At 46.1% G+C, this 14,002-nt stretch overlaps 1 protein-coding gene across 1 annotated transcript in view; it reads left to right on the top strand.

The window, feature by feature from the left end:
* The window catches only part of SMC1B (structural maintenance of chromosomes 1B), a 2,377,846-nt gene that overhangs the window by 1,130,358 nt on the left and 1,233,486 nt on the right, over positions 1-14,002 (top strand). The window contains exon 12 of the mRNA XM_069627687.1: positions 85-231. Within this exon, the coding sequence (XP_069483788.1) occupies positions 85-231 (147 nt within the window). The remainder of the gene's footprint in view (positions 1-84; positions 232-14,002) is intronic.

The following is a 14,002-nucleotide window of genomic DNA, read 5'->3' as shown; positions in this document are numbered from 1 at the left end:
AATGTCTTTGTATTGATATTTCCACATGCCTTTCTTTAGTTAGTCCTTTATGCAAAGAGGGATTAAATATTTTTGGTTTTACAGACTGTGGCTCTTGATGGAACTCTATTTTCAAAATCAGGAGTTATTTCTGGAGGATCAAGTGACTTGCGATTTAAAGCTAGATGTTGGGATGAAAAAGAACTTAATGAACTAAAAACAAAGAGAGACCAATTGATGAATGAACTCAGGGTAAGAGTGCTATGGAGTGTAAAATGATTTTATTTTTCTAGCTTGCATTTAAGTGATCACAATGTGCCCAGGCAGAAAACGAATTTTCAGTTTTGGATCATTGGTAGCACATAAGTGATGTCTTCTGCCGTCACTACAGATTTTCACGACCTTCACTAAAGATAAGTCATTAGTGTAGGCAGTTTCCCTGTATTTTCATAAATAAGCCACACTGGAGAGGCATTACGGTGTAGTCTCCCCCATCCCCTCTGACAACTATAGGCAGTGGAGCCTATGTAAGGAAAATACAGCGCTGAATGCAGCTCAATAATCATTTGATTTAGGCTGGATTTAAGATTTGTTTCCTCAGGTAGAAATGTGTGCAATGTAGGATTTCTCTGCTAATTTTCCTTTTCCCATTTCTGCCCCTCTCACTGCTATTTGCGCTCTCTCTCGGTCTCTTTCCCTCTATCTTTGCCTCCTCTTACCATATTTCTCCATCTGACCTACTCAAACCTGTTTCCCCTTTCTTTTTTTTTTCCATATCAATATTTTATTGGTTTTACCAAAGCAATAAAACAATGACAACAATGCAATAATTATGAGTTCTTTCACGGTGGAGTGTCTCTCAGAATGTTTGTGGGTTGTGGGGGGGACTGATGCTGGCCTTCTTGCCACTCTCGATGGTCCATTTTTCTCATAAACGGGTGTGCCCCTTGTCTTTGGCGTGTTTTGAGTGAGATTGGTCCATCAATAGTGTGCTACATTGCAGCCATCTGGTGAGTGGAGGTCTCTTTGTGAGTGCTGGGTATTTCGCCGCATAGTCCAAGAATGGGTCCCGTATGTTCAAGGTTCTGTTCAGGGAACCTATTCGAATTGCAGTGATTTTCTCGGCTACCGCATGTCCCAACATTTGGACCACCATAGGGCTTTTGAGGGGCCCCCCTCGTCCTTCCACAATTGACCCATCGCGATTTTTGCCGCTAGCAGTAGGTACGTGCATAGATGAGGTATTTGTCCTGAGATCGGGAATGCCCCGTTCCCAGTTATGCCCAGCAGAACAATTCCTGGGTCCCAGGGTATAGAGAGGCTGGAGATTTATTTAACATGTTTCAAAATTTCTTTCCAATATGTCTCTGCCTTTGGACAAGACCAAAGCAAGTGAAATAATGATCCGGGGACTGGGCAGCCGTGCCAGCAGGTACTAGGGAAATCCGGGTTTGCCTTGTGAATTTGGGTCGGGTGACATAGTATATACTATATAGATATAGTATCTATAGCAGAGTTAGTAACCCCCTTCCCTTTTTTCGTGATGCATTGCGAGCTTCTATGTAGTCTGTCCCATATTTTCCCCCATTCTTCCGCCGCTATTTCTCGCCCTAGGTCCTTTTCCCATTCTAGCATATATCTTTCTTTTTTTGCGTTTTTTTTGCGGGGTCTGACCTGTCTAGGAGACGATAGATGATATAGGTCCTGCCACTACTGGTTGGTGTTGTTAAGGAGAGCTCCATCGCTGTTAGTTCTCTAGAGCATTTTTCTTGGGAGATCCTGTGGGACATCCAGTGCCTGATTTGGGTGTAGCGGAATCTTTCCCACTCCAAATTGTATTTTGCACCTCTCAAACGTGATGGGTGAGCCTCCTTCTAAAAAGTCGCTGGTTTTACTTAGCCCCCCATCTATCCAGGCTTGGAAATCCCACGGGGGACTTCCCAGTGAGAAGTTGGGGTTATTCCAGACGGGGGTCAGGGGTCCCAAGGTGCTCCTTACACCCCGTTTCCGAGCTGCGGCTTTCCAGCAATTGACTGTTACATTAGAGGCTGATAGGGGACCGCTATTTGCCTGTGGCTTTATTTTTGGTAGGTGTGGGAGATCAGGTAGTGGAACCAGACACCAGAATTCTTCACTTTACCTCCATTTCGGGGGATCTGTTTCTGGCACCCAGGAGAATGCGTGTGATAGTTGGGCGGCTAGGGTGTATCTAGCTATGTCTGGCACTCCCAACCCCCCCCTGTGCTTTCTCCCTCATCATAATGCTTTTATTAATTCTGGGTTCCCCCCATACAAATTCTAGTATTTTCTTTTGTAGAGCTTTTAGGGCTGGGCCCAGGATATATATTGGTAGAGCTGAGCAGTGGTACAGCCATCTGGGAACAAGGTTCATTTTTACGGCAGTAATTCGCCCGAACCAAGAGATTTCATGCTGCTTCCACTTTTTATGGTCGTTTTGCAGGTCACCGATTAATTGTGGGATGTTGCTTGAATACAGCCGAGTTTGGTCTTTAGTGATTTGAACCCCAAGATATTCGATTGCACCTTTGGCCCATGGAATTGGTGATAGGGGGGTTAGAGATTCTCTTTGTTGTGTGGAAAGATTGACCACTATAGCTGTGGACTTGGGTAGGTTCACCTTGAATCCTGATAGGGCCCCGAATTCCCCAATTTCCTCCCATTGTACACCCAGGGATGTTGCTATGTTTGATGCAGTGATTAATACATTGTCTGCGTATAATGCGATATTGTATTCTTGATCTCCCACCATTATCCCCTTTATGCTCCCATTCTGTCTTATTCTGGCCGCAAAGGGCTCCATGGACAAGGCGAAGACCAGGTGTGATAGTAGGCAACCCTGTCTGGTGCCCCTAGATATGTGTATGTGTCCTGACCTATTGCCATTGATTCGCAGTTGTGTAGTTGGAGCCTGATAATTAGCCATAACCCATGCGATAAAGTTTGGGCCGAATTCAAAGTGTTCGAGAACCGCTTGAATGTAACCCCAGTCCACCCGGTCGAAGGCTTTGTGGGCATCTGATGAGATCACAGCCATCCGAACCTTCATTTTGTGGGCGCTTTCAATTATATTTATTGTTCGCCTGATGTTATCATGGGTCCCTCTTCCCGGGATAAACCCTGTCTGGTCTTGGTTGATTAAGCACGGGAGGACCGGCCCCAGTCTCCTGGCTAGTACTTTGGTGAAAATCTTGCCGTCGTTGTTCAGGAGTGAAATTGGGCGATAAGAGTCAGGTAGTTCGGGATCCTTCCCGGGTTTATGTAGGAGAACTGTGATCGATTCGGCCATAGATCTAGTGACTGATTTTGTGGATAAGGAGGAGTTGAATAATGCGGCCATCTGGGGAGCTAGGATCCTGTCGCATTTTTAGTAAAAGTTTGCGGAGAGGCCGTCTGGTCCCAGAGCAGTGGATTTGAGAGTTTTGATGGTTTCGATAATCTCTTCCGCATTGATGGGGGCTACCAGGGAATCTAGCTGGGTTGCGTTTTGGGGGGGATGTGGCATTCAGGTATTCCGGCAGCTTTTCTAGGACAGTAGGATCTCCGGACATTATGGATTTATGATGCCTCATTAATTCGTTATTTTATCTGTCTCGGAGTAGAGCAGCTATATATAGTAATAGGGAGTGGTTTCGTTTCCAGTGTCTCTGAATAGGGTTTCTTTGGCCTGATATAGCTAGGTTCACGGAGACCAGAGCGTCCCCTTTCTTACATACTATTGGTTGCCCGTCCCACTGGCACCTTTTTGCTGCTCAAATAATCTTTCACTGAAAACTTTGCAATACAGTGGTTAAGCCAGTAAACACATGGGGCGTAGCCTCAAACGCTAGATCCTCCTCTCTGGCAACAACGGTCAGTGTCTTTTTCTGTGTGGACTGGGCCGGCAGCTCCGCTTTGGTCTGCTGTTTGTTTTGCTTTTTTCCTCACGATCCGTACCAAGCTCCAGCCTTACCTTTACCCGGTTTAGGTTGGGCATGAACTAGAGTGGGTTTTGCACACCACACATCTCTGGGCAGGCCTCTCACTCCCTCTCTTTGGAGTTTTTGGGCCACGATCACCACTAGGACACCTGCATTGCCAGTGTTTTCATGCACCACGGTACTTGAAGAAGAGTCTCGCCTGCTGAGAAGAGATCTTGCACAATTTCCCTCTCGAAAAACGTAAGGAGCTTTGTGGAGTCCGAGATTAAGGTAAGCAATCCAGTCAATGGTCACCCTGAGCTAGTGATTCCTTTCCAGGAGCAGCAGTGTCTGAGGGTTCGGTCTTATCTTATTACTACTCAGAGGAAGCCCGGAGGCCAAGTGGCTGTGACCAGCGCTCGTGCTGATGCCCCAGTTGCTTACCACTGGTGTTAACGCAGATGTCTCACAGGAGCCCATCACTGGTCATAACACAGTCTCTGCAATGACTGATACTGGGATATGTGCTTCATAGCGCCATGATAAAGTTTGTCACAGCAGCTACTAGGTCTTGTCCCGAGAGTCAAAAACCTTCAGCAAAGGTCTCTGGTCTGCTAGCACTCCAAAGTATAACACACTGCATTCTCAAATTGGTTACATGACAGGAGTCATGTGGTGCAATTTTGACAATATCTGTCTCTGCATCAGTGTCGATATACAAATGCACAGTCAAATTGATATTGTTTTGCTGTTCCATGTATATTTTGTGGTTCTGTACTGATTAATTGATTTACTTGTTTATATGTCAAAATTTCATAAATAAACAAATTAAAAAAAAAAAAAATGCACAGTCAAACTCAGTTCTGATGGTGAGGGTCTCTTTTACACTACAAGTAGATTGATCTGCAATGCTAACTTGGTTGACTCCGTATCCTCTGGCGTCGGGGGTCTCACAGATATTCAGACCCGTGGTTGACTACACCTGGACAGCCATACTGGTATTCCTCTCAACCGGCTGCCTGGACCCCGGCGTATTCATCGACTTGGACACCGGCTGCGGACTCTACATCACAGGCTGATTGCAATAATATGGTCTCAAAGGCCCTACCTATGACAGCCCATTTGAAAGATTTGATTAAGTATCGTCTTCTCAGCCTAATCCAGCTACTCCACCGTCTCCTTTGCCGATGCAACCGGCCCATTCCCTCAACCGGATGCTCCACTTATCAAAACTATTTCTCCTGAGCTAGTCGGAAAGGCAGTTGCGTCTCAGCCGCTGGACACTTTACAGAGTGACATACTTTTTGGGTTTAGCAGCACCAATAGAACCTCCCTAGAGGCAGGGCTGTCGCAGGGAGTATTCAGCCTTAGATCTAGTGACAGATCTAGTGTACCATTTCAAAATGGTAGCCGAGATAATTTGGAAGAAGTCCAATTCTATCACTCCTATCAGTAAAAAAAAAACAAGGTATGATAAAGGCAGTTTCCTGTGGACTGCGTAAATCTGGCCGCTCACCCTTTGTCTCCTTTCATGGTGGTGGCTGAATCACTCTTTCATAAGGATATGTCCTCCTCAGCCTCTTCTGCTCACTACGTCATCTTCCTTTCCTCCAAGTAAAGAGCATCGGTTTTTAGATGCCATGGGAACAAAATATATTGCAACTCAACATCACAATTCAGTTAGGCCTTCTCCAGACATTTATTAGCCTCATCCATCATGTGCCTTTGGTTGGAGCTGGCTGAAATTCAATGCAAAGTGCTGCTAGATACGCACAAGATGTTCAAATCTTGGCTTGTCTGGTGGATGACACCATTATTGCTCAGGACTTCCTGGAGGGCTTGGTCAACCATCTTGTTGCAGGAATGAAGGGGGATGTTCATTGGTGCAGACGTGCACAGCTCAGTTTCAGTATGCTCCACGAATTTTGCGCAAGGCATGCAAGACAACATTCTTGATCTCCTGTTTGAGGGTGCTGCATTATTCCACAGCTCTTCAAATGATGAGTTAACCAAGAAAAACACTTTTACTTTTATGGTTAAAACGTTGTCGATCCCGACCAGGCCTCTCAGAAACAGTTGCATTCTGGGTTCTCCTGACAGGGCTTAATATTGAGGACCTCTGGTGGGTTCAGTTGATTCTTTGAGAGAAGGCAAAGACAATCCGATTGCTATGTGAGCATTCTAGAAAGAAGCAAAGGACCAGCACCAAGGGCTTCTTTACACATTCCTCAGTTGCAACCTCCTTAGTGTAGGAAGAAAATACATGTAGCGCACACACATTTCCTGTTAGGTGCGGGACCTTCTTGTAGTTTCTGGCAGTGTTAATTTTATTCACAGGATTTCTGGGTCCGGTCTGCTGGGGCTGATGGTGTCCAGAGTTATAGCATTAGCACTAGCCAGGTTAAAAATAGGTCTACCTCAATTACATTTGGCGGAATCGTGGCGTCAGGTGCAAGAGAAACAGTCTGTTCACATTCCCTTCCCAGAGGCTCTGCTGTAGAACCTCAGTTGATGGAACCATTTGGTCAACTTTACGAAGGAGGTATCCTTTTCAGATTCCCCGTACAAATAGTTTATCATGGCAGACTCCTCCTTAACGGGTTGGGGTGCAACCTTGCAGGACAAAACAGTTCCTGATCGTTGGTCCAACCTGGATTAATTGGAGCACATCAACATGTTGGAGCTCAAAGCAATGTTAGCGCTAAAAGATGTCCTTCCTGTGGTGTCTGGCAGTGCTCATTCAGACGGACAAAACAACCTGCATGAATTATATATACAAGCAGGGTGGGAACCAGTCCTCTCCCCTGCTCCCTGCAGATTGACAGTGGACATTTTGGACTGGGTGTACCATAATGGGGTCTCCCTCAGAGCTGTCCCCCTCCTGTGGGAGCAGAATACAGAGGCGGAAAAATTGAGCAGAGTTGACTATGGCAATCGTGAATGGGCACTGCATGACTCTCTTCTGCAACAGCTGTAGGGACATTGGGGGGGGGTAGGGGAGAGGAGTCATACCCTTTAGGACATGTTTGCCATGGCATCCAACAAGGAGTAGAGGAAGTTTGCCTCTTGGGGAGGCCGGTGCTGGTCATTTGTTCTGTTAATTTCATAGGATAATCATTAATATATGCTCATCCTTCGAATCCCCTGATCTGCAATGAGGTGTCCCAATGGTATACCACCATGAATGCTTCTATGATCCTAATAAGCTTTCACTGCTCCACCAGTACATGGTTCTTCGACTGGATGAAACTGTCCGTAGCGGGGCCTTTCTATTTGGCAGGTTTTCTGGAGATGCTCTTTCAACAGCGAGGGAGGGCCTAATGTCCTTCACCCTCCTCCCCATAATCCTGGTAGCTTGGCCGGTTGGCTTCTCAAAACATCTTTTTATCACAAGATCATTTGAAAATCATCCAGTGCATCTTGCAAGTCTTCCACTCAAGTGTAGCACAAGATTAAGTCATGCTGTATTTGTCATTGCCCCTTGTAGAAGGGGTTTAGTCCCCTTAAGGACAGCCTTGACATGTGGAGTGAGGAATTCCGGGTGAGCCCTGTCGTACATATTGTGAGGGGTAAGAAATGAGAGACAGACACAAAGTTGTAATATTTCCAACATCATACATCTTTATTAAAATGAAGGGGTTGGGTAAAGGCCTTTCAGTCTCAGCCTAAATAGTTTCCCTGCCTTGAAAACTAAAACTAACGATCAGTCTGTATGTTGTCCTCAAAATTATGCAAACTGTACTTGTGTCCAAAACATGTCTGACCCTCACACTAGAAATGAACCATTTAACATGTACAGTAAATGTTTCTGATTTTGATTTAGCAAGAAGCTCCATTCTCCTGTGATGCCATCCTGACCAGCACATGCCTCTCTGCCCACCACGAGGCCTGGAGGACTCCCCAACACCACTGTAAGGACCTCATGGTGGCAACAGTAAAGACAGACACAAGTGATCACAGTTCTAGGGTGTTAAATGCAGGGTGAGAAAACACCTAGCTTAACCTAAATCTAAGATGGGAGCAAGCTTCGACCATCAAATGAAAAATACGGCAGTCCTTGTGGCGAGTTGTCAAAGTAAAAGGCCTATACTAAAAATAAAAACCATTGCCATATCCTTACAACTAATTACAGAAAGACTGTGGGATAGGGTTTTCAATAAAGAAAGAAGCGTTCACAAATAATAAGTCAGGATGTGATTGTCAGTGGTCCTCCTTCCCCACGTTTTGAGCACGAGGCAACATGGATCTTCTGAACACAGGACAAGCTCGAGCTTTCCCAACACAAGGAGGCAGTTCCGTACCAATTATCTGGTTCTTAGAGGGTTAAGTCTCTTTTCAATAAAAAGTCTTTTGCCTTCGAGTGCCTGATGTATTAAACAAAACAAACCAGTTCCTTTCCAAGTGGATTTTGGTTGACTTTCCACCCCTGGATCTCCCTCAATCGGACCTGGACCCCTAGGCTTCACTTGATCGGGCTCAGGACTTTCCTTCAGTATCTCCCTCTGCCGGGCTCGGATCCAAAGGCCAAGGGGGACAATCCACTTATCCCTGATCTTACAATACTCCCTGCATTCACAAATCTTAATGTCTTTTCAAACAAATCACTGTGGACATCACTCGATAGGGTTCACTCCTGTCAACACACTGTTCATGGAACTTCAGGCTTCGACCCTTCTTGTTAGCATCCCTCTGCCGGGCTCACTCTTGCCAGCCTTTGCAACACACTGTTCATGCACTAATTTCAACAAGTGGGATTCATTTCCCTTAGCTTCACAATCATCTGTCGGTCAAAGACTTTCGACTGTACAGAGAATTTTACGGGGCCACTTTGACCTCTTTTCACCTTTTCCATGGCCTTCTGGTTACGGTAGTTTCTAGCTTTGGGTAATCGGCCAGAGTTTGCTACATGAGCACCCACGTGGTGCTGGACTTCTCTGTTGCTGGTTTTCCCCCTTTTCCATCAATAGCTCTTTAAGCCTTTCACAGTTCAAATTATCCGTTTGCTACTTTGAGTTCAACACAGTGGGCCTCATCACGAGTTGGGCTGTAGCCCTTAAATGCAGAGGTAACGGTATTACCGCCGCATTTAAGGGCTGGCCCTATCACGAGTTGGGCGCTAAATCGGCTGTTTGACCGCCAGCTTTTTTTTGGAGGTGAAAATCCCTTTTTTTGGCGGTATTACAGCCGGCTGTATTAGCCCGAAGTATTAGCACCGAAAATTCCCCATTGGATCCAATGGACCCAATCGGGAATGGGGATTTACTGTTAGGCCCAACCCGTGAGCTGCTGGTAATGCCACCGCCCGGTCGGTGCTAGGGCTATTACAGTCGGCGGTATTACAGCCGGGAAAATAGCCCAACTCGTGATAAGGCTCAGTTTGCTTTCTTATCGACTCTCCCCTCGACTCACCGACCGTGATGAACCGCTTGGCTTTTTTTCTTTGGAGTCAAGGTTGGTACCACGGAGACAAGTGTCTCTCCCTAGCTTGGTAATCGGTGGAGGACGGCCTTGTGTACCGTTGACATCTGCTGCAACACACACTGGCTATTGTTTGCAGTCTTACAATTCCTTCTGCAGGGGTTTTAATGGCCTTGGTTGCAAAGGGCAAGGTCACTTCTCTCCTGGTCACCCTCTCAGTATTCACAGTCTTTCTCCTCTTGAACTGCCATGCTGAGTTAGTTCTCACTTTGTGCCGTCTGCCTTGCTCGTCCTTTGCTCTCGTGCTCCACCTTTTATCCCTGTGGGGAAGGGAAAGGGCCGTCGGGTGTGTGCGATTCTGGTCAATTGCCTGACTTTGCCTGATCTTTGTATTGTGACATGGTAGGTAAACGGCTCTGGTGTTAGTCTGTTGTCTTTTGTTTTGATGTGAAAGTGTTTGTGTCGGATAAGGGGGGGGGCAGTGTTTTGGAATATCCTAGGTGGTAGGATGGAAAAAAGGTGTTGAATGAAGGGGGATACAGTGTCTCCACCCCCTAAGTACCCCCCTTCCAGGTGATCCTCCCTCACAGGTCTACCCCCAGGATCTGGATCCAATAACGATGGCCCTGTCCTGGCCACCTGGATGACAGGTCCCTAGTTAGGGAGACACCTTCAGGTTTCTCACACCACCCACACAAAAGGTAAGCCCTTTTGTGCTTTGTGGGTCCTTTAGCACCCCTCAAAGAAGCGGCACACTGGGCGCACATCCGTTTACTGCCGACTCATCTGAAATACAATATAATTATTTAAAAAGACTTAGATCACCAGTAACGTGTGCCGCAGTGATCCACTGTTGCTGTGTGCTTGTGTACACTATACTTTTTCATAGTATTTAGAACTGGGCCCTCCTTTTCCATAATAGTCGCCGCCGGATTCACTACCTTTGAAGTGCCTGTTCTGATGTGGGTAGCTTGAATCTGATTGGGCCTTACAAGAGTAAGATAGGGCAAGCTGGAAGCCTGTGTGTTTTTTATAACATCTCTGCTGCACCTTTGTCCCTTTGGCATGTTCCTTCATGACCTTTCTCTCTCCTACTCCCACATAAGACGAATCACCTTGTATAAGATGCCTCTGATTGCCTTCCTAGCCAAAACGTTTCTTCAAATGCACCTTTCACCTGTTGACAATTACATGTTGTGCGTTTAGAGTGCCTTGCATCAAAAATTGAATTTCGGTGCCCTTACATCTGTCTTGTGTGCTTTGATTGCTACTCCAGTGTTTCAGCTTCCTGCTTCCCTTGGCTACTAGGCCGCCTGGTGAGTTTGTGTTCGTACTGTGCAGCCCCTCCTCTTTCTTCCTCCTTCCTCCTCCACTATGACACTCACCATCTCCCCTATTTTTTCTAACTGCTATACTATCATATGTTCTCCCTCTCTCAAAAGATCTGGAAGAAAAAAGCTTAAAAAAAGACTTCCTAACTACTAACTCTGGCCTACCTATCGCAGACACCTATGTATGCGCAGCTTCCAGACAGATCTTTACTGATATCCTATTCTCTGCCCCCCTCCAGATCTATGGACTCCTCATCTCGTCTGTACTCTCTCCTCTTACATCTTCACCCATTAACGGTGGTGCTAAATGGGAAGTCCTCTTGTCTAGTACGTACCCTAGTCTTTGAGTCTGCTTATGTCGTAATTTCTTGGGCCTGGGGAAAATGCCCAGCAAACAGGCCATTGGGGAGTGCACATTCAAAACCACCTTTGCTTTTGCCATTAAGCGTGCCACCTCTGTCAAAAATTGCGCAACCTTAGGACATGCCTAGAACAGGTGAACCATATCAGCATTAGCCAGTTTGCATTTCGGACAGCATTGTTTAAGGGTTTTATTGAACCCTGACATTCTCTTAGTGGTCAGATATGCTTGGTGGGTCATGTATAGCTGTAACAACTGCAATCTCACATTCCTATATACCTGTTTATGATACGAGAGTACTCTCTCCCACACTCCCTCCCCTAAATGACTTCTGGAGGCCTGCCTCCCACCATAATCTAACGTTGGTAGTTCTGTCGGTTTGTTGGCTCATAATTAATTCAGAGATTCTGGACACTGCGTGACACCCCTCTGACGTGACATATTGTTTCAGTTCCCTCCATTACTTTGAGCTCTTCTCCCTGGGCAGCCATCTTAGGTGTAGTAGGGAAGCATGTGTTAAATGTTGGCCTATATGTAAGCCCGTTGCGGCAGCTAGCACGTTGAAGTCCCCGAGTTCGCCTTCATGCTGGAGGTCCCGCATCGTGGCTACACCCACAGGCTCCCAGTGCTTTCTCACATTCAACCTTTGCTGAGGATTGCTAGTATTCAATGTCACGAACGGAACCTGGAGGGGTTGGCGGGGTGGGGAGTACGGTGCTGTGATTACCATCAGACAACAGGCTCTATGCCGCACTCGTTTCACAAATATGAGTAGGAGGGGTGGGTTATTCAAAAACACATCTGGCAACCAGACAATTTCCTTCAAAAGAACGGGCTGCACGCCAACTGCAGCGGGGGGTGGGGTGTCTTGGGTTGGCTAATCTGACAGCCATCCCGCTACAAATTGCAGCTGGCTAGGAATATAGTACATTTCGAAGTTTGGGACCCGTATCCCTCCTTGGTCATGTGTGCCTTGCAATTTAGTCAGGGCTAGTCTACATCTACCACTGCGCCACAAAACGTTCCTGCATAAGGTGTCAAGTTAAAAAAATAAACTCTTGGGTACATAAAACGGGATGTTTGTGAAGCAGTGGAGGAGCCCCGGGAGGGCCACCATCTTCAGGAGTGAAGCTCTACCCATCATTGAAAGGGGAAGCGTTGCCCAGAAATCCATCGATTTTGACAAACCCTGAACTACTTTGTGTGTATGTTCATCTCTGGGGTCATGCTATACTTCCACACCCCAGTAACATAATGTGCCTCTCACCCACCTGATCGGTAGGACCTGGAGTGATTTCATGGCCGTGCTACTATATCCTACCAATGGAAACATACTCAACTTTTGTGTGCTTAATCTAATGCCTGATAGTTCTGCATACCGTTCCAGCACTTCTAGTACGTATTCTATATTAGTTTCAGGTTGCTGTAGATATAGCAGCATCTCATCGACAAATAGGGATATGAGATGCCATTTACCCTGAGCATTGATTCCTGCCTCCTTAAATTCCTCTGGAGGTATGCAGCTAATGGTTCCACAGCCAGGACAAAAAACATGGGTGACCACAGGCATCCCTGTCTTGTGCCCTTCTTTAATACCCATTGTTCTGAAATTTGTTTACCTGTTTTTACTCTGGCCACTGGTATATTGTATAATAATTGAACCCATTTGATGTAATTGGGGCCTTACCCAAACCTCTTCAGAGTGCTTACCAACCAAGGCCATCTCACTGAATGAAAGGCCTTAATTGCGTCTAGTGAAGCCACTGCATACTGATCAGTACTGTTCTTAGTATAGTCTATTATGTGATGAAGCCTGCGCAGGTTGTTTGTAATGTTCCTCCCAGGCACATATCCTGTCTGATCTTGGTGTATTAGTGTGGCAATTTAGGTTTTTAATCTATTCGCTAGCAACCCAGTTAATATCTTCCCATCCTGATTTAATAGTGACAGCGGTCTATAATACCCAAGATCTGCATCTGGTTTATTGGGCTTAAGAAGGGTTAAAATAATAGATTCCCTTAGCGCTGTCGGGAGGATTCCTAGCGAGAATGCCTCATTTAACATGGCCAATAGTGGGGATGTTACCTCTTGGATGTATTCTTTATGAAATTCACTGGGCAACCCATCAGTGCCCACTGTTTTACATGTAGGGAGTTCCCTGATTGTAGGTACCAATTCTTCGAGGGTTATGGGCACCTCCAATCGTTCAGCTGCTCTTGCATCTAGGGTTAGAAGTTCTATTTGCGTAAGAGCTTTTTCCACATCAGATATCTGCAATTTCGAGGAGGCGTCGTACAGGGATTTATAATAATCCGCAAAACAATTGTTTATCTCTGTCTGTGTTACATGCAATATGCCATCGTCTCCTGCTACTGAACCAATTGTGTTGCGCTCCTTATCACTCTTGTACAGCCAAGCAAGCAGCCTGTCGGGTATGTCTCCTTCAGCGTGTTGTTTCTCTACATATTTTGCGTACCTTAGCTTGCCTAGCCTGTCCCAGTGTTTTATATAGTCATGTTTTAACTTATTGGATATCGAAGCGCCTGCTCCTGTATCCTCTACCCGTCTATTCAACTCTTCCAATGCTGCCTCCCTCCGAAATTGCTAATTCTTTTGTTATTGCAGCCTGCAACCAGCCCATATTGGAAATTGCCAGTCCCCCCCCCCCCTATCACTACCTTAAATGCCTCCCACAATGTTTCCGCCGACTCTACGCTGCCCGTGTTGTGTGAGAAGTAGTCTACTATACCTTCTCGCAGGGATTCTCTAAACGCACTCTCTCTCCGGGCCTCGGAATACGGGCTCTTGGGGGAACTATCTGCCATGTGATCAGAAGCGGTGGGTTATCCGAAAGTACTTTCGCTTTGTAATCTGCTTGTATGATCTTGCTCATAGTTTCCGCCCTATGAAAATATTATCTAATATAGTGTGCAAATCCTGGGGGGCTGCATAGTGAGAGTATCCTTGGGTCTGCAGGTGATGGCCATGCCATAATT

Source organism: Ambystoma mexicanum, chromosome 12 (genome assembly GCF_040938575.1).
Source record: "Ambystoma mexicanum isolate Mex_15411 chromosome 12, UKY_AmexF1_1, whole genome shotgun sequence".
Taxonomy (NCBI): domain Eukaryota; kingdom Metazoa; phylum Chordata; class Amphibia; order Caudata; family Ambystomatidae; genus Ambystoma; species Ambystoma mexicanum.
This window is presented reverse-complemented; position numbering and strand designations above follow the sequence as displayed.